The sequence below is a fragment of the Mastigoproctus giganteus genome, chromosome 1 (genome assembly GCF_048544385.1).
Source record: "Mastigoproctus giganteus isolate SK-2022 chromosome 1, ASM4854438v1, whole genome shotgun sequence".
NCBI lineage: Eukaryota > Metazoa > Arthropoda > Arachnida > Uropygi > Thelyphonidae > Mastigoproctus > Mastigoproctus giganteus.
In genome coordinates, this window is record NC_143575.1 from 166,691,505 (window position 1) to 166,711,859 (window position 20,355).

At 39.7% G+C, this 20,355-nt stretch overlaps 1 protein-coding gene across 1 annotated transcript in view; it reads left to right on the forward strand.

The window, feature by feature from the left end:
* Positions 1-20,355, forward strand: part of Vps50 (vacuolar protein sorting 50) — a 731,402-nt gene that overhangs the window by 446,607 nt on the left and 264,440 nt on the right. The window contains exon 15 of the mRNA XM_090374870.1: positions 12,805-13,017. Coding sequence (XP_090230996.1) covers positions 12,805-13,017 — 213 coding nt within the window. The remainder of the gene's footprint in view (positions 1-12,804; positions 13,018-20,355) is intronic.

Consider the following 20,355-nt stretch of genomic DNA (forward strand, 5'->3'; position numbering starts at 1 on the left):
TGGTTGAGTGGCAGAAGACAGAGAGTGGTAATCAATGGACACTGCTCAACATGGACTAATGTTATAAGTGGAGTTCCTCAAGGTTCAGTGTTGGGTCCGCTGTTGTTTTCGGTGTTTATGAATGATACTGATGATGGGATATCAAGTTTAATGTCCAAGTTTGCAGTTGATACAAAGGTTGGCAGGGTTGTTAAGGACACTACTGACGCTATGCTGCTGCAACAGGATCTGGAAAGGTTGAACAGATGGGCTGAGAGGTGGCAAATGAAGTTTAACATTGACAAATGTAAAGTACTACATATGGGAAACAGTAACCCCAGAGCAGCGTATCAACTCTGCGGTACTACACTGACAGTGGTGGAGAATGAAAAGGGCCTGGGGGTAATTGTGCAGGCAGATATGAAGTTCTCTGAGTAGTGCAGACGAGCTGCAAGAGTAGCTCATGGTGTCTTGTCAATGATATACAGGAATTTTTCTAGCAGGGATAAGGAGGTGATTATTCCCTTGTATAAGGCAATGGTTAGGCCACATCTTGAGTACTGTATACAGGTCTGGAGGCCTCATTTCAAGAAGGATGTAGAGCTGCTGGAACGGGTACAGAGAAGGGCAACAAGATTAGTGAATGGAACAAAGGGTTGCTCTTACGAAGAAAGGCTTAAGTTTTGCAAATTGCAGTCTGGAGACTAGGCACCGGCGAGGTGATCTGATAGAGGTGTATAAGGCTTTGAATCGTTTGAGCATGCTCAATGCCAATGGGATTCTTCATCTTGCTCAGAATAATCAGCTCAGAGGGCATATATTCAAATTGAGGAAGGACGGATGTCGGATAGATGTGCGGAAATTTGCCTTTGGCCAGCGGGTGGTTGGTTGGTGGAACCGACTTCCATCACTTGCTGTTGAAGTTGATAGCCTAAACAAATTTAAAGCTCAACTGGACAGGTATTTCGAACGAACGGAGAGGTGAAATGGGAGTGGTGTGTGTGCTTTTTTTTTTTTTTTTTTTTTTTGGCTGATGCTGAATAAGCTTGCTTTCTTGCATCATATGCCTCTACTAATGCTAATGCTACACATGATTCCCTGTTGGATTGGTCAGACAAGATCTTCCTTTAACCTCATGTAGTGATTTCCATAAACTACAGTGGCCTGATGTAGTCCAGTGGTCAGGAGCGACAGCACAGTAGTACTTGCTCTTTGAGTAGACCATGGTTCTAGCCCATGACGACTAAATACAATTAACAGTTGTAGTTAAGATTTATTGTAAACTGCTCTGACCTAGTGATTGTGCCAGAGTCTAAACAAGAACTTCTTTTTTTCCCTTTACATTCCTATCAAAATAGGCCTACATTACTTCAACCTGTGACTCCATTATTTTCCCTGTAACAGGGTCAAGCTTACAGGTCTATAATTACAGGTGACCCCCGCTTAACGCTGATCATTCGTTCCGGAAAAACAGAGCGCTAAGTGAATCCGCGCTAAGCGAGCGCCGCTTTCCCATAAGGTAACATGTGTATTTGTGAGCTGCGGTCGGTGCCACAGGATATTTCCTAATCAATAATAAACAGTAATGAAAAGATGCACAAATATCGGTCAAAATATTTAATATTCAAATATTTGCCCATATAAAATATTCTGCATTACATACGTATAATTATGTGGTAACTACTTGCGTCTCAAAAGTAAACAAAATTCCATTTAAAATAATGAATTTAATTGATTTAATTTAATGGATGAATTTAATCATGAAAAATGTGTGGATTTTGAGTTGAACTTTGGCCCTCTTCCAAATAAACTAAAAGGGGTATTAATTTTAAATGGCCCGCAGCTTTACCACCCAACAATAAAGTCAACCGATCCTTCGCCGCTTTGAAACTTGGCATGTTTTTGTTCTTTCAATATGAAACTTCTTTTAGGCATTCGTTTCCACAAAAGTCCTGCTTCATCAATGTTAAAAACTTGTTGAGAAGTATAACACATAATACCCCTCTTCAATAATTTTAACAAGTTCTTTTTTGAAAGTTTCGGCTCCTTAATCTGCACTAGCGGCTTCTCCCGGGATTTTAAATCTATTCTACCAGTTTTAAATGGTTCCACATTTTTTTTTAGGCGAGTTTTCTTCAGATCATTGTATTGGCTAATCTCTTTCTCTCTCTCTCTCTCTTTTTTTAATATTTAATTTAACTGAATTCTGCATTGGAATATTATCTTCAAAAAAATTAGTCTTTCCATTTCAATCCTAATAGCCGGTCTAGTCCTAGTTGCTTGCAGTGGAACAGCTATCTTTCCCGCTGCTAAAATTAATTCTTTATTTTTTCATAATTGTTCTTAAAGTTAAATTTGCGAGTCCTAAATTATGGCACACATCCGCTTGTCGTTGACCGGAATCGATTCGCTTCAAAACGTCTAATTTAATTTTCAAATTCAGTCTTTTTCTTACATTTATAGTCTTCGTACTGAATAAGAAAACACTTAGTGAATATGGGTAATCGTATCTACCTCGGCTGGACAGTTCATACAGTCAAGGACTTCCTTATTGCCTCCCGTTGCACAAACTGTCTCCAATACGGCCATTCACAAAAATACTGCAGACAACCAAAACCAACGTGTGGACATTGTGGATTGGAGGCCCACCAACAATCCTCATGCCCATCAACATCAAACCCTGCCTCCTGCTCCAACTGCCTGCGCAGGAAGCGTGACGCTGCACACTCCTATCGAGACCCATCATGCCCTGAGTTCACCAGAGCACAGGAATTAACCAAACTAAGAACAAATTACATTCAATCCTAGAGCTAACGCCCACAGTACTGTCCGCTTCTGCCAACTTAACTGTCAGCGATCCGCATCAGTCCTGTCAGACCTAGCCAAGCTCTCCCAGGACAAAAGCTTTGACATCCTCGGCCTCCAGGAGCTGTACTCCTACAAGGGCAAGGTCAAAGGCCTCCCCTACTCCTTCAGAATCATCCAATCTGACCCAGCAGTTGACGGATCTGGAAGGAACGCAACCTCAAGAGTCTGGGCAGCACTGGCCGCGGCTAACCCTTCCCTCACAGTCAGCCGAATCAATAGCCTCTGCACAAAATACGCAGCAGCTGCGTGCGTTGAGGGTAGTTTTGGGCAACTGTATGTCATCTCCCTGTACATGAGATGCTCCAGAGGAGTCTCCCAGGAGATTGAGCCGTTCGTTAACTACCTCGAAAACGCAATGAATACACTAGTAGGGAAAAGCATAATTATTCTAACGGATGCAAATGCATCTTCACCAATGTGGAACAGCCCAACGGCAGACTCCAGAGGGGAAATCCTGGAGGAGTTGATTGCCACAAAAAATCTTAACATCTGTAACACACACCTGGCCACCCACCTACTTTCTCCTCCGCCTCAGGAACCTCTCACATCGACATAACACTGTCAACCTCATCCATAGCAGACTGCATAAAAGAATGGAAGCTACATCCCTCATGGACGTCGAGTGACCACTCGGTTATAGCCTTCTCCTTCTGCCCACTCATACACCATGCACTCAGGAAGAAATCCTATGATCTTCCCAGATACAAAATAAGGAACTCAGACTGGGAAAAATTTGACAACCTGGCCAAAACTGCATTCCTTAACAATGACAAAGACCTGGCAAACCTGCCACCTCCTGACCTACTCTTGACAGACTTCATGACGCAGTGCACCGCAATCTGTGACTCCTCCTTTCGGAAGAAGTCCCGCAAACCAAACTACGTTCCCTGGTGGACAATGGAACTCACGGACCTTCGGAAAGCCCTGAGGAAGGCACGGAAGCAACTTAGCCGTGCAAGAAGGACCCAGAAATCGCCAGCTGAAATAGACAGACTAAATGAAAACTACCGCAGTGCACGGAAGCTCTATTTTAATGGAATTTACAAGGAAAAACACAAAGCGTGGGGAAAACTTGTTGAACAATCCATGAGTACAGACCCTTGGGGCCTAGTTTACAGGCTCATTTTTGATAAGATCCACCCAGGGGAGATCATTCAATCCACCCTGAATCAAAACAATCAGGAGTCACTTACATGGGAAGATTCAATCAACAACCTGCTCGATTGAATCATACAGCAAGACTGTCCCACCGCGGAGGGTACCACCCAAACAACGCTTCGGCTGGACCATCTAACCTACTCGGCCACAAGCTATGAGGACCCCTTCTCCCACATAGATATAGACCATGCAGTCAGCACGCTAAAATCAGGAAAATGCCCTGGACTGGATCTCCTGGAGGTCACAGTAGTCAAACGAATTTGGTCCATCTCCCCAAATACAGTTACCCTGATACAGTTGTTCAATTCTTGTCTAAACCACGGTTCCTTCCCCAAGGCGTGGAAGCAGGCAAACTTGAAATTACTGCTGAAAGGACCGGACAAACCATCCAACCAAGCGTCATCATACCGCCCAATAGCCCTTCTCCCCGTCCTGGGAAAGGTGCTAGAAAAACTACTTGCAGCTAGAATACGCACATTATACAACTCAAAGAGCCTCAATTCCAATTCCCAGTTTGGCTTCACTGCAGGCAAATCAGCGGTTGATGCTATAAACCATGTCCTGGAGTCTATCTCATCCTCGGAATATACCTACGTCCTCGGTCTCTTCGTGGACTTCAAAGGGGCCTTTGACACCGTTTGGTGGCAAAGTGTCCTGGAGAGGTTGCGGAGGGCCGGGGTCTCCGCCCCAATCTACCGATTAATGTCCGACTATTTCACAGACCGTAGCCTCGTGGTCTACAACGGATCCTGCTCAGTAACCAGACTGGTCACTTGAGGCTGCCCCCAGGGATCAGTTCTTGGCCCCCTTTGCTGGAGCTTGGTCCTTGACGGGTGGCTCGCCACCGGTCAACCACAAATCACAAAGGTAGCCTTTGCAGACGACCTAATCTTGCTTATAAACGGAAACAGGCGGGAATTGGAAACACTAGCCACGGATGTCCTGGAAGATCTGGACCAGTGGTGCATAACCCATAAGCTAACAATCTCAACAGAGAAAACTTGCCAGATGCTCTTAAAGGGCCACCTTGACCCACGTAGGCCACCAAAGATCAAACTTAGGAACACAACAATCAAACTGGTTGATTCATACAAATACTTGGGGGTAATGCTGGATAACAAGCTCAGTTTCATTCCTCATGCTAAGTACTTGCTAAGGAAAACCAAAATCTTAACAGGAAACCTAATGAAAATAACCAGGAAATCATGGAAGATAAAGCCATCAACGCTAAGACTATATTATAATACCCTCTTCCTCCCCACTGTTTGCTACGCTGCAGGAGCTTGGGCACCGAGCCTGAGCAGAGGACAAGTCCGCAAAATACTTCTGCGAGCCCAACGCTTCTTCCTCCTGGCCACCTCCAGGGCTTGCCGGACCATCTCCACCGCTGCCCTAAGTGTCATCTGTGGGAAACGTCCAGTAATATACGATGTGATTGACACCTTCCTGCAATACCAAAGAAAACAGCCCATTCCCAAGAGCATAGCACAATACAGCATAGATGCTGCCCTACCAACTAAAGAAGATAACAACCGGCTCAGACAATTGTACTTAGCTGACTGGCAAAGGGACTGGACCGATTCTCCCCTTGGCAGAATAACATTTACATACTTGCCAGAAGTTATAGAAATCAATAAAACAAGCAAGCCCTGGATCAACCCGGGACTCTATACAATGTTTCTACTAACAGGACATGGCAGCATAAATGCCAAGCTCTTCACTTTCAACCTGGTTGAATCCCCCAACTGTGCTTGCGGGGAGCTTGAGACGGTGTCCCATATCATCTTTGACTGCAATTACTATGTGGACCTTAGAACACAACTCCAAATTGTAACAAACGTTTACAACCCCAATGACCTGCCAATGCTACTCGACAGCCCCGAGTCCTTCTCAGCGCTGGCCACCTTCGCGGAAAAGGTATTCTCCCATAGAAAGAGAATGCAAGCCACAGGAAACTAGGAACACAAGAATAAACACTGCTACAGACTGTATTGGAATCAATGTAAATCAACGAAACCAAAGTATTGATTGAGTGCGCTTCAACTCCAGGTCAGGATTGGGCCCTGCGGGAATTGGGCGCACTCCAAACCATGTTACTTCAGTAATTCCAACCCAAAAATTTAAGGGTGTGGTCGTTCCAGGACAGGTTTGGGCCCTGCGGGAACTGGGCACACTCCAAACCATGTAGAGCCAATGTTGAATTTAAAATACTATGGATGTGTCCCGTGATCTAGGTCAGGATTGGGCCCTGCGGATCCGGGTGCACAACTATATAGATTGAAGCTGAGTTAACACAAAATGTGTTATTGATAACTGATTCTAAACAAGATAGTAGAACCTGGCTGCCTCCTCGCGGCTAGGGACGGGAGCGGGGGTTGAGGCTCTACTTGCCTTCAGCCCCTGCTGCTAAATGCCAGATGCCAGCCACAACAACATATACAACACTCCACACACACTAAAATGAACATCAAAGATCTAAGTGCTATCAGCATTAAGAATCCTAAACTAAATTAGTCTAATACGCCATACTACTCTATCTCGCGCCTTCCAAACTTCCAAAACTTAAACTAGCGATAAACTTAATTCTTCCCTAGTGCATTCATGTCACCCTATACTAAACTAACGCTAAACTTAAACTCCTCGCACGCGCGGGTGTAAATAGTAATCCCAAAGCAAAACGCGGCTAAACCTAAATTAAACTCAAAATAGTTACTGATGTCGTATCAAAATTCAAAATTCAAGTCGTTCACTTTAGATGAATCATTACAATTCTGCTGGCAATAACTACCGCTTAATAGACGGCGGACATAGGGGGAACCCTGGAAACCGCCAGTAACCTACATAAATACATACATACACCTGGATGATGGAAATGTATATATAATTGTATATAAACCTATATAAGTTTTGTATATATATGAAATGAATGTATGTAAATTGTGTGTATTAATAAAAGTGTAAAGTCTTCATTCATTCCTGTCGGTCATTATTAGCTCTTCGAAAATATAACTGCGTTGGTTGAATTAATTATGATACAATGTTCAAGTAAACTGTCCGTTACGCACGATGTCTAATACTGTACTGAGTGATGACTAGACTTCGGATAAATGCATATAACGCAAATATTACAAGCAATATATTTGATCATTTTTTAAAATGTGATCTCGGAACTACGTAACAAGTGACTGTACTTAAATTAGCGTGAGAGAAAATTTCACTGAGCGTGGGAAAATTGCTCAAGTCGGCGTGGGAAACGTTTTAATGCTGTTTTGCTATTCATTTTCAAGCTATCGACTTCATCAAATGAAACGATTTCGTTAAATATGTCAAAAATGTAATCTGTAAAAGAGCGTTATAGTGATCTGTGACAGCGTTATAGTCAGATACGGGTTATAATATAAGAACAGCGTTATAGCAAATCAGCGTAAAGCGCACCGCATTATAACGGGGGCCTGCTGTATTTACATCTCCCTTTAACAATGAATATTTCAAATTAATAGAAAACTCTGCTGAATCTAGGAATGCCCTTGTAATTGTGGCTAAAAGTTTACCTATGTCTTTTGCTGCTTCCTTTTAGTATTAACGGATATCTTCCATCAGCCAAATAAATAAATAAATAAAATAATTTTTTTTTATTTATTTATTATTTTTTTTTTTTACCAGCAACAATTCTCTTTCACTTTCCCCTCAGTTATCACAAAATTATTTTGCTCCCAGTTGTAAGTTGGTGTACTTTTGGTAAACTCTTCTTCATCAGTAAATGTAGAGGCAAAATATTTATTCAGTTTATTAGCAAGGCAAAGTATTTATTCAATTTATTAGCAACCAGAACAGGATAATGAACAGTTAATCCATTCATATCTAGTGGAAGTTTGCAGACGATATGAGGGTTGGTAGGGTAGTTAATGACAGTAAGGACACCACACTGCTGCATCAGGATCTAGAAAAGTTGGGCAGATGGGCTGAGAGATGGCAACTGAAGTTTAACATTGATAAATGCAAAGTACTGCATGTGGATAGCAGTAAACCCAGAGTAACATACCAACTGTGCACTACTACACTCAGGTAATGGGGAGAATGAAAAAGACCTGGGCGTAATTGTGCAGTAAGATATATAGTTTTCTGAGCAGTACAAACAGGCTGCAAGAGTAACTTGTGGAGTCTTGTCAATGATATATAGGAATTTTGTTAGCAGGGATAAGGAGGTGGTTATCCCCTTGCATAAGGCAGTGGTTAGGCCACACCTTGACTACTGCATACAGGTCTGGAGGCGTCATTTTAGGAAGGATGTTGAGCTACTAGAACAAGTACAGAGAAGAGCAATGAGATTAATGAGTGGTATACACCATTACTATTGCCAAGATAAGCTTAAGTTCTGCAAATTGCAGCCTCTCGAGACTAGGCACCTGCCTAGTCTCTTGACACTGCAATAAGGCCTTGAATGGTTTGCACAAGCTCATTGCTGATGGGATTCTTCCTCTTGCTCAGATTCCACACCTGAGGGGAGGCCTAAATTCAAATTAAGGAAAGACAGTTGTAGATGTAGAATAGTTGTGGAAATTTGCCTTTAGCCAGGGATAGTTGATTGCTGGAACAAACTTCCATCTATTGTTGTAGAAGTTGACAGCTTAAATAAATTCAAGGATGAACTAGACAAACTTTTGGAGCAACTGGATTGGTGAAACGGGAAGTTTTTATATATATATATATATATACTTGCTTTCTTGCATCATATGTCTCTAGTAATGGTAATACACCAGTTAGCGCTCAACATACATTCCTAGAAAATAGAACATTAATTAAACAGCTCTATATGGGACCATTCTAATATTAATAAATGGAAATGCATTCCTTACAAATGTTTTTTTTTTTTTTTCTCCCAACCTGAGAAAAATATAACGAAATTTTTTAAAAGGCAACCGAAACATAAATACCGACTTTAGCAGAATATTCAAAATTACTGCTTAAGCAACTTTTTGTCTATTAAGTTTAAAACCAACAAACTTTTGATTAAAATTTAACAAAAATCTGAAACATAAATATGAAAGAAATTCTGTAATTTTTGGGTATCATAAGCATAGACTAATACTGTAACATAACTTGATTGAATCAGTACAGTATATATCCTGAATAAGAATTGATTTTTCTTGATTTTTTTTTTTTTTTTTTTTTTTGATTTGGTAGTTATTGGCGCATCGGCTTCTGTGGCCATATTGCACCTCCCAAGGTTTTTGCAGTACTTTGATCCAAGCCCGAGGCGGGAATCGAACCCGCGACCTTTGGGTTGCCGGGCAGGTACTTTACCCATTCGGCTAGCCCGGTCGGCAATTTTTCTTGAATTGGGAATTAAGGTTTTGTCTTCTCCTAAGTTTCCCCTCGTCAAGTAATTCTAAATAGCAAAAAATCATGTTGGGTACATCTCTCTTTGCCTTGCCACTTCGCTCCCAATCAGAGTCATTCTCTGTGAACTGGTCCATGATTTGGGAGATTGTGGCAATGCTACTACTGAGGTGTGGTGAGGTTTCTCACAGGTGTTTCTTCCTCTCCATGAAGGTTGTCAGTCTTCAGATTCACTCTGTATGTAGTGCTTTGCTGATTCATGAGTTCACCTTAAGCAAGATGCTTACCATGTGTGGCACACTATGGCCATAGTTGCCGATGCACCTATTTAATCCCCAACAAACAATCTTACCATGTGACTGCAGTAATTCATCAACATTGTCCACATTGACATCCTTCATTCCCATTTCACTAACTAGTTCAATGATGTTTTTGATGGCTGGTAAAGTCACATCATTTAAAGTTGTTGTACACTTCTGCCATAGCTTCTTCCACACACCATTCATGCAGTTTTGAATCACTTCCTACCAGGCTGCTGTAATATTGTCTATAGCATTCATGATGTATTTTTTCCAAAATTGCCTGATGGATTGTTTATTTTCACCAGCTGTTTTCTCTACAAGCTGTCTGAACATGCAATTAAGGTAGTAGGCCTTAAAATTCGATATGGTTCCTTGATTCATTGGTTGGAGTAACAAGATGGTGTTGGTTGGAAGGTGAACCACTTCTATAGGAATGCAGGTCCAAAGAGTTTCTAAATCCTCGGGGTGGCCTGGGGCATTGTTGAGCACCAACAATGCCCCTTGTTCGAGGTTGTGCTCTTCACAATACTGATTGGCCTTCTTGTTTGATTTCCAAATCACTGGCAGATGTGATTTTGAAAATTCTTTCATAGCTCATGTTGTTTCTGAATGATGCACAAGGTGGCACTGTTTTCCAAAAAAAATTTTAAAAAAAGCCTGTTTCATCGACATTGAAGACAATCTCAGGAGGGTGGTTGCCACCCTTGATGATGGCTTTCAGAGTTGCAGGATATGCCTGGCCTTTTTTTGTGTCCATACTAGCAGCTTCGCCAGAGATACATAAGCTGTGTATCTCTGGCGGTTAGTGTGCCATTTTAGAGGTTAGTGTGCCATTTGAACCTATCAAACCAACCTCTGCTGGCTATGAATGAAGGTGTTTGAAGATGCTTCTTACCTTTTCCATTATTATCAGTTGACTTATGGGCATGTTGGGAACATCTCTCTTGTGATTGCCATTAAGTGTAGGCGCCTCCGTAGCCAGGTGGGAAGGAGCAGCAGTGCATAGCACACGCTTCTTGATTAGACCGGGGTTCGAGCCCGTCACCACCAAATACGGAGGATGTGGAAAGGTCAGGGAATGACCACCTCATATCCCGGAGCAATATGGCCTTAGTTGCTAATGCTCCTAAAAACCAAATAACAAACCATTAGGTGTATATCGAAATCTATATGGATAGTGGACCAGCAAATCAGAATGTCTGCTGTAGGAGATTTAACATTCAGAATATCAATTTTAATAAAGTTGATTATAATGGGTCAGGAAGAGATAAATAAGGAAGAGGATTGGTTCTGTGAGTTAAGAGTTGACAGCAAATCGATGTTGACTTGTTGAGATACATATTTGGACTGGTGAGAGAGAGTAGTAGTAGAATTGCAGATGCCAGTTGAGAAGAATAGGGATTCGTGGAAGTATCTCTAGAAAAGGCATGCATCAGAAACTAAACATGGTCTATGAAACAGAGTGGAGAGACTTCATTAGAGAGGATCATTAATTAACCTGACTGCCCTCATTTTGAATAGTCTAGAAGCGTGAAAGAGATTTTGGGGACCCACTTGAGTTGTGAGAACAATATTCCATCACAGAACAGATTTGAGATTTCTAGAAAGTGACTTTTTGTTTTGAAGAGTAGTAATGCTGAGTCCAAAAAACAAAATCCATTTAGGTTTTTTTTTATACTCAGGAAGTGGTATTTATGATGTGCTTATACCAAAGGAAAGATTGGAGTCACCCCTAATAAAGATATGTGATCTTCTCTAGAAATGTGATTGCCATTAAAGATGATCACAGCATAAGTAGACTTTTTTTTTTTTTGCAAGAAATATACAATATATTTTGCACCACAAAATACCAGGAAAGACTGGTTCTGTTAATTGCAGTCTCTTTTAACTGGGAACCTGTGTACTCAATGAAGTGTTTAAAGCCTTTAAGAGTACTAAGGACACTAAATCATGATAGCAGACAAAAGGCATATAAATTTAAATTGAAAATCAATGATTGTAGAATACATACAGGGTGATTCACTACCAGTGCGACAAACTTGCAGGAGGTGTAGGGGGCACAAAGACGAATAGGAATCACATAGCATTGCAGGGTCCGAAATGCCTTCATCATGCGCTAGAGGACGTTGAACGGGAGGTCACCTGAACAGCAATCCCACTGGAAGTCAGCATTTGTGAACCTGTTCCCAAGGCAGTAGGATGGACGAGTATTCAAACGCTGAACTGCCTGACATGCACCTCACGTATGGAGCTACGGACTGTAACAGGTGCACCGCTCTGCGCTTGTACCAGGAACATTTCCCGCACAGGCATGCTCCTCATCGTAAGATTTTCACACATGCGCACAGAAGGTTACATGAGACTGGTTGTTTCATGAGAGGTACCATGAATCGAGAGTGAACGACGAGGATGCCAGACAATGAGGAGAAGGTCCTACGTCTTGCAGAAGGCAATCCGAGTACGAGTACTCGAGCGATAGGCCAACGATTGGGTATTTCCCAATTCACTGTATGGAGGATACTGTCAACAAACCAAATGAGTTCATACCATCTGCAAGGCGTCCAATCATTGGAGCCTGCGGATTATCCACTCCGGAGGACTTTTGCTACTTGGTTTTTTCAACAGAAACGGTTCGCAAATGCTGACTTCCAGCAGGATCGCTGTTCACGCGACCTCCCGTTCAACATCCTCTACCGCATGACGAAGGCATTTCAGACCCTGCAATGCTATGTGATTCCGATTCGTCTTTGTGCCCCTACACCTCCTGCAAGTTTGTCGCACTGGTAGTGAATCACCCTGTATGTGGAAATTCGCATCAGTCAAAGAATGATTGTTAGAATAAATTTCAACCTAGTGTTGTTAAAAAAGGTTTGGACCAATAATTGGCAAGAATGGACATATCATATGCTTTTTTTTTTTGCTTGTGCTCTATGAAAAGCTTTGCTAATACATATTTTTAGAATTTTTTTTATGTTAAATAAAAAATTTCAAATTTCATGTTTTATACTGCTAAAAGTTGAACATGCTTTGTTCATTATATTTCTTTTGCTTTGTTAGAATTTGGTTCCTTACAATTCATTATTGGTTACTGTATTTCATAAAAATTATTTATTCAAATATTTTTCTTTAGAAAAGATTTTGTGATTTTTTTCTGCAGGAGTTTAGATTTCTAAGAAACGCTTTAGGAACACGCATCATAATTAGTCCTGGGTCATCACCTGCTAATTCTAAATTGGAGAAAACATTCAGCAATGTCTCCCTTGCATCTCGGCAGACACTAGGATACTTCAAAAAATTTCATCCTCAAGGAAATCCCTTTGATATTCAAGCAGAAGAGGAAGGAGAAGAAGATGTAATGGCTCCTGAAGGGGTATGAAAGAATTCATTAAATGTTTCAGCCAAGATATTCTTGTCTTTAATTTAATATACAACACTGATCAAAGAGTTTCTAAACTGTATATTTATTTGTGTTTACTGCAGTTAATAGCTATTCTGTGCTGTCACCTTAAAAGATGTTTCTTCATAAATTGATACAATGAGCTCAGCGATTCTGCCATTATTGGGAATCATATGCTAACTCTCCATATTTATGATAAAGAATCCATCTTTTTTTTTGGTTCAGTTTCAACCATTCTTTGCATCTCCATTGTACCAGAGTTAGTACTGTAAGGTTTCTCGGTCTTTCTGCAAAAACACTTTTCTTTTCCTAAAATATAGTAAAACTGTATTGGTCTCAGTTCGTGGTTTCAGTTCTAATCTCAATGATGTCCATTTCCACTTAGGCTCGGCCAAACCCCATGTACTTTTTCTGACAGAATCTCAGTCATCGGTTGATTCAACCACTGCTCATCTCAGTTACCCAAATTATTCACTGTACAATTCCTTTCACTTCAAAGATGGTACTTGTGCATGTCCATTCCAATATTCTCTGTCAGGGAATTGGTAATCTGGAATCTCTTCTTTTCAGTCTTGTCTGGCTTAAAATCTGTTTACTCCATTCTGTCAAATTCATCTGTTGTCTCTACCATTCTTCCAACTCCACTAATAACTTGGAAATCTTTGACTTCCTCTCTTTGCAACTTGACTTTTTCCAGTCCAACTTTCCTAACAGTGAGGTAATTTTCCTTGGTGATTTTAAGGTTTACAACTTCGGCTGGCTTCCATTTTCTAGTCACACAGACCGAGCTGGTCGAAATGCCGAGACATTTGCGATTACTAATGACCTTGCACAGATTGTTCATTTACCTACAAGAATACCAGACAGTCCTAACCATACAGCCAACACACAAACAACCCTTCTAAGTACACCGTTGAAGTGAGTGGTCCTTTAGGCACCTCAGATCACAACTTTGTGATTGTCTCTTGTCCAATGGAGCCTTTATCTCATGGCTATTCCCAACCTCATGTTGTTTGGCATTACAAGAATGCAAAATGGGATGACCTGCAAGATTTCTTTTCTTTGGTTAGATTACTATTTCAAAATTTCTGATGTCAATGTTTGCTCAGATCGTGTCAATGAAATTATTCTTCTAGGAATGAAATCCTTTATTCCACACTCCACTTTAAAAGCTCATCCTTTATCTAAACCTTGGTTTTCCAATAAATGTGCTAAGGCTGTTCGAAAGAAGAATGTTGCATATCCTAATTGGCTTGCTTCCAATTCTTCAGTTTCATTTTCTGCCTACACCAAAGCTTGCAAAAATTGTAAAGCAGTTATTTATCAGTCCAAAATAGATTTTGAACAGGCTAAGGGTAGAAAACTTTCTTATGGCCCTAATGGAAGCCAAGCATTCTGGTCTCTCGCCAAAGCAATTGGCCACAACTTTTGCCCATCTCTGCTCCCACCGCTGTCAAAACCAGATGGTTCTATTGTCACTTCAGCAAAGGATAAAGCAGTCTTGTGAGCATCCCATTTTTCTTCTAATTCGTATATTAATGAGCTTGGAAAAATACCACCCACCATTCCCAACAAGCTCCATTCAATGCCTTCTGTGGTCGTCCGTTAAAAAGATGTCACAAAAATATTTTTGATATCATATACAGTCAGTCCTTGTATAACACATATTTACACTACACAAATTCGATCATACACGATTTATAAATAGGGGAACGATGTTGTATATAACATGAACCGAATTTGCTTATGCACAATTCGCCTTTGTGTTTACAATAAATGGCAGTTGAATGCAGACTCACCCCAACTGAACACAACACAATAGGAATGAAGAGAAGATTCAGAAAATGTATTTATGTTTTTTATATCAGTGAAGGGAAAACACATTTCACCATAATAACGTAAAAACCCACACAATTCCAGCTATTTGTATTATCGCAAATGCAATTAGATCGAGTTTACTACCAGTTCAGAACAGATTCCACTTAGCACGAATGCAACTAGAAATTGTTTTTATTGTTTTATGGTAGTAACCCCCAGAAGTGTGCTTTAGTAAAATGTGAGCTAGTGAGGTGTTAATAGTGTGTCTCTGCCTTTACAGTGTTGTTTATTCAGTTGCTACACACGCATAGCTTTGTTTACGTGTATCAAGCATGCCGCCTCATTTTGTAATTGTGCTTTATTCGGTAAAAATGAGTAAAATACTTAAAAGGTGTGAAAAGGAAGCATCCTTGTGAAGACACTACAGATTCAGTGAGAAAAAGAAAAGCAATATCGATAAACAGAGGTGGACTGGGTCAAAAATTCTTACCCGGGAAAATATGTAGTGGCCTCATACTAGCGTTTATTAAACTCCGGCCAACCAGGGTTTCCCATGTAAGACTTATGGCAGTCCGCCTCTGTCTATAGAGAAAAAAATATGAAATTGTGAAACACTTTGAGCGAAATGAAAGACCACATGATATTGCAAGTGCTACAGACCTAAATGAGGCAATGCCGAGAATTAGAAAGAATGCAGAGAAAAATAAAAACAACTTTCAATGTAGGAACAACTCAAAGTGTAATAAAATCCATTAGATCAAGGTACAAAGAATTGGAAGAGATGGAATAGCTGTCATCTGTTTGGATAGAAAATCAAACAAAAAACAAGTTTGCTTATGATAGAAGCAAAAACATTAGCATTATTTTATTACGTAATAGTCGTAATAAAATATGTATTTTATTACGACTATTACGTAATAAAATGGGCGGAGAAGTGGCAACTGAAGTATAATATTGACAAATATTATTTTTGTCAATATTAAATTATCAATATTTAATATTGTATATTATTGTATAATATTGTATATAACAAGTAAAGTCAATATTTAATATTGACTTTACTTGTTAACAGGAGAGACTGCTTCTACAGGGATGGGATACACTTAAATAGAAAGGGTGCAAGAATATTTGCTGATGCTATTGAGGCAGTGTTAGGTGGGTTGGAAAACTGCTAGCTTGGGGGGGGGACACAAAGAGTAATAGAATAACAGTAGCCACTGGCAGAGGTGAAAGTGATTCTTACACTGCTTCTATTGGAATGAGCAGAAGCCTGAAAAACAAGATGCAGGATATTTCAGAGACTGCTGGGAGTCATTGCAGTACAAGTAAACACATAGGTTGTGTTAGGGTAGCTAAGAATAGAAACAGGGGCATGTATACTTGCGTGTACACCAATGCTAGGAGTTTGGTAAATAAATTTGATGAAGTTGAGGTATTGCTCAAAGCATCGATTAACCACCAACTCTTGAACTATATAAAAACTTTTCATCTGATCAATGATCACCAGTATGGATCCCATTTATGGACAAATTCCATGAAATAGTGCGGTGAAACGCAAGCATTATTTGTCATCAAGTTTTTCTTGACATCTAAATGGCTTTCGATCGCATTTGGCATAAAGTTCTTCTAAACAAGCTTTCATTTTATGGTTTTCCAACTGTTTTTTGTAATTGGTTATCCAGTTTTCTCTCTGACCACTCAGCACTCACTAGGGGTGATTGTAGATGGCTCTCTGTCTTCTAACTTCTCCACTAATGCTGGTGTACCCCCAAGGTTCGGCTCTCTTTCTCTTGTATATTAATGACCTTCTTCCATTTACCAGAAATCCTGGATAGGATTTCCATTCAGGGCAATCCCCAAAAGAGATATCTATATATCTCTTTGGGTAATCCCCAAAAGATATATATATATATATACCTTTTGAGGATTACCCTAACTTCTAATCTCTCTTGGCACAAGCACATTACGAATATTGCTTTCTCTGTATCTAAAAAACTTGGTTTTCTCTTTCACTCTTGGCATTACTTTTCTACCAAACAGCTGTTCACTCTGTACAAATCGAAAATCCGCCATACCGTGGAATATTGTTCCCACATCTGGGGCTATGTCCCCAAAACCTCTCTCTCTCTCTCAAAGCTTCTAGATTCCTTTCCGAAAAGGGTAATTGGGTTAATTAATGACTCGTTTTTAACAGTTTCTCTCCACTCTCTGTCTCATGCCTTTAAGGCATGCAACGTACTGCATGCCTTTTCTACAGATACTTCCATGGGCACTGTTCTTCTGAATTGGCTTCTGTAATTCCAGTTTCTCTTTCAAAACAGTCCGAACACTTGCTGTCACCAACCAACATCCATTTACTGCCCAACTTCCAACTCGGAATCAACTTTTCGCCTTCCTCGTTTATTCATTCAACTGTCGTTTTCTGGAACAACCTTCCTTCAATACAACAAATATCTTCTTTCATCTTCCCAGCCTCCAACCCATGCACGGTACTAAGTACTATAGGGTCTAATACCTCTCGTGTTTGGGGTTTTCATTAAAAAAAAAATTGTCTTAAACTGGAATTTTGTTCTTAATTTCATTAATGAATACAATCGTGATAAATATCTGAGTGGGAAAAAAACTTTATTCTGCAAGTTTACTACAATGCAATGCTTACAATACAACTCAGGGATAATAAAAAAAAATAAAAAAGTGAGAAAAAAACTTTATTCTGCAAGTTTACTACAATGCAATGCTTACAATACAACTCAGGGATGATACCTTCTCTCAATTCAGCAAGCAATAAAGATTAATAAAAAGAACTTAAAGGTGATTATAAACTAGTGTAATTAAAGATTTATTTTCAAAGAAAATATTGTGCATTTTTATCTCCTCACTCACTCCTCACTGATAGTCTTCAAATGTGAGCCAAATGCTGCTCCTTCCCCCCTCAATAAATGAGTAAAAGACTAATCAGAGACAGTACTCGTTGAACATAAAACAGAATTTCTACGTAGCATGTTGTCCATCTGGGTTATTGGAAGCATTAAAAAAATAATATTTAACTTAATGCTTACAATAAGCCATTTAAATTAAGTTAAATATTATTTAACTTTAACTTTAAAATAATTTTATATAGAGAACCAATTCATCATCCAGTAGTGCTATTTGGAAAACAAGTTTTTTTAACCAAATTGAAACAAATCATTTTTTAAAAATAATAATAAATAAAAGAAATGAAAACAATGAAGTTTCCAGTACTTGTCAATATCAGATAAAGAAAGGATATATTGCAAATAGTTAGTTTTAATGTAAGAAAGAATTGATGCATGATAATCCTTGTTTGGGGAGCTAATCAGTGCACACAAGAGAATATGAAATATAAAAAGTTAAAATAAAATCTGAATTTGGATCTCTTTCTGATGTAAAGGATCTCTTTGTAAATGCTCTTGACAACCAGTTCTGAACAACAGTGCCATTGTTACAAACACAACTTTGACTCAACTTTTTGAAGAGTTGCAAAGTCTGCTTTAGTATCTTTGTTCCTCTCATAATCAGTTGATGTCTAAAATACAATTTAAACAGAAATCCATAGAAATAAAATGTTACGTAGGCTAATGTCTAAATGCATATGCTCGTAACCAATTCTATTGCAGTATGTTTTTGGGAAGAACTGCTATTTTTTGCATAACCCTCCTATTATTGCCTGTTTTCCAGAAGACCTGTTTTTCCTCCTAACTACAAATAACTGATCACCTATTTTTAGAAAGTCAAAATTTGACAGATATTCTCCTATAGCAAGTACTCTCTTGCAACAAAATAAAGATACTGTCCACTCAGAGCAGTGGATCAAGTGCTTCCCAAAAGACTACAGAATCAAGAGGATTATATAGTGATGCTCACACAAGAACAAGATGCCATCCATACATCAGACTAAACACTTAAAACCTACATCAGACTAAACACTTAAAACCAGAAGATGACACAGCTAGAACCTATCAGAAGACGACACAGCTAGAACCTATCAGAAGACGACACAGCTAGAACCTTAAAAGACAAGCCCAAAAATGGAACTAATTTATGAAAATGGTTACAGAATAATTTGTTGTCAAGTTTTAATAATTTTGCAAATAATTCCTAAATAATTTTAGCAGTTATTTGCAAAATTGCAACAGTGCACTCTTCTCTTATTGATTTTGTTTAGTTTAAATCTTGTTGCTTATTTCAATCAGTCTTCCTTGATCTGATTATAATACTGAACAACAAATTTTGGGTCATAACTTGTTATGGGCATGAAAATAAGTTTACTTTATAGATTTTGGGGTGCTAAACAGGGAATTATTCTTAAAATGGAAAATTGGCTCTTCTTTTTGAAAAAATGTATTTTTTTTTTTTTTTTTTTATATTTATATGGCAATAAGATTTAGCTACGAACATACCTGTATCAAACAAGGGAGCGTTTCGCCTTCCGCTTATATTTAACTGCGGGAGCATCCCTTTTCACCATCCAACAATAATCGGCTAACGTGGCAGCACTCCATTTGCTTTTGTATCTTTGTTCCGTCGCTGTAATGTTTTGATGGAAGCGCTCACCATGTTCATCACTAAAGGCACCACAGTTTGGTGGAAAGAAATTAGCATTAGCATTAGCATTAGTAGAGGCATTTGATGCAAGAAAGCAAGCTTATGTAGCATCAGCCAAAAAAAAAAAACCACTTCCACTTCACCCCCCTGTTCGTTCAAAATACATGTCCAGCTGAGCCTTAAACTTATTTAGGCTATCAACCTCCACCACAAGGGATGGAAGTCTGTTCCACCAACCAACCACCCGCTGGCTAAAGGCAAATTTCCGCACGTCTATCCTACATCTGTCTTTCCTCAATTTGAATTTATGCCCTCTCAGGTGATTTTTCTGAGCTAGAGGAAGAATCCCATCAGCATTGAGCATGCTTAAACCATTCAAGGCTTTATACACCTCTATCAGATCACCTCGCTGGTGCCTAGTCTCCAGACACTGTAATTTGCAAAATTTAAGCCTTTCTTCGTAAGAGCACCCCTTTGTTCCATTCACTAATCTTGTTGCCCTTCTCTGTACTCGTTCCAGCAGCTCTACATCCTTCTTGAAATGAGGCCTCCAGACCTGTATACAGTACTCTAGGTGTGGCCTGACCATCGCCTTATACAATGGAATAATCACCTCCTTATCCCTGCTGGAAAAATTCCTGTATATCATTGACAATACTCCATGAGCTACTCTTGCAGCCCATCTGCACTGCTCAGAGAACTTCATATCTGCCTGCACAACCACCCCCAAGTCCTTTTCATTCTCTACCACTGTCAGTGTTGTACCACAGAGTTGATACGTTGCTCTGGGGTTGCTGTTTCCCATGTGTAGTACTTTACATTTGTCAATGTTAAACTTCATTTGCCACCTCTCAGCCCATCTGCTCAACCTTTCCAGATCCTGTTGCAGCAGCATAGTGTCAGTAGTGTCCTTGACAACCCTGCCAA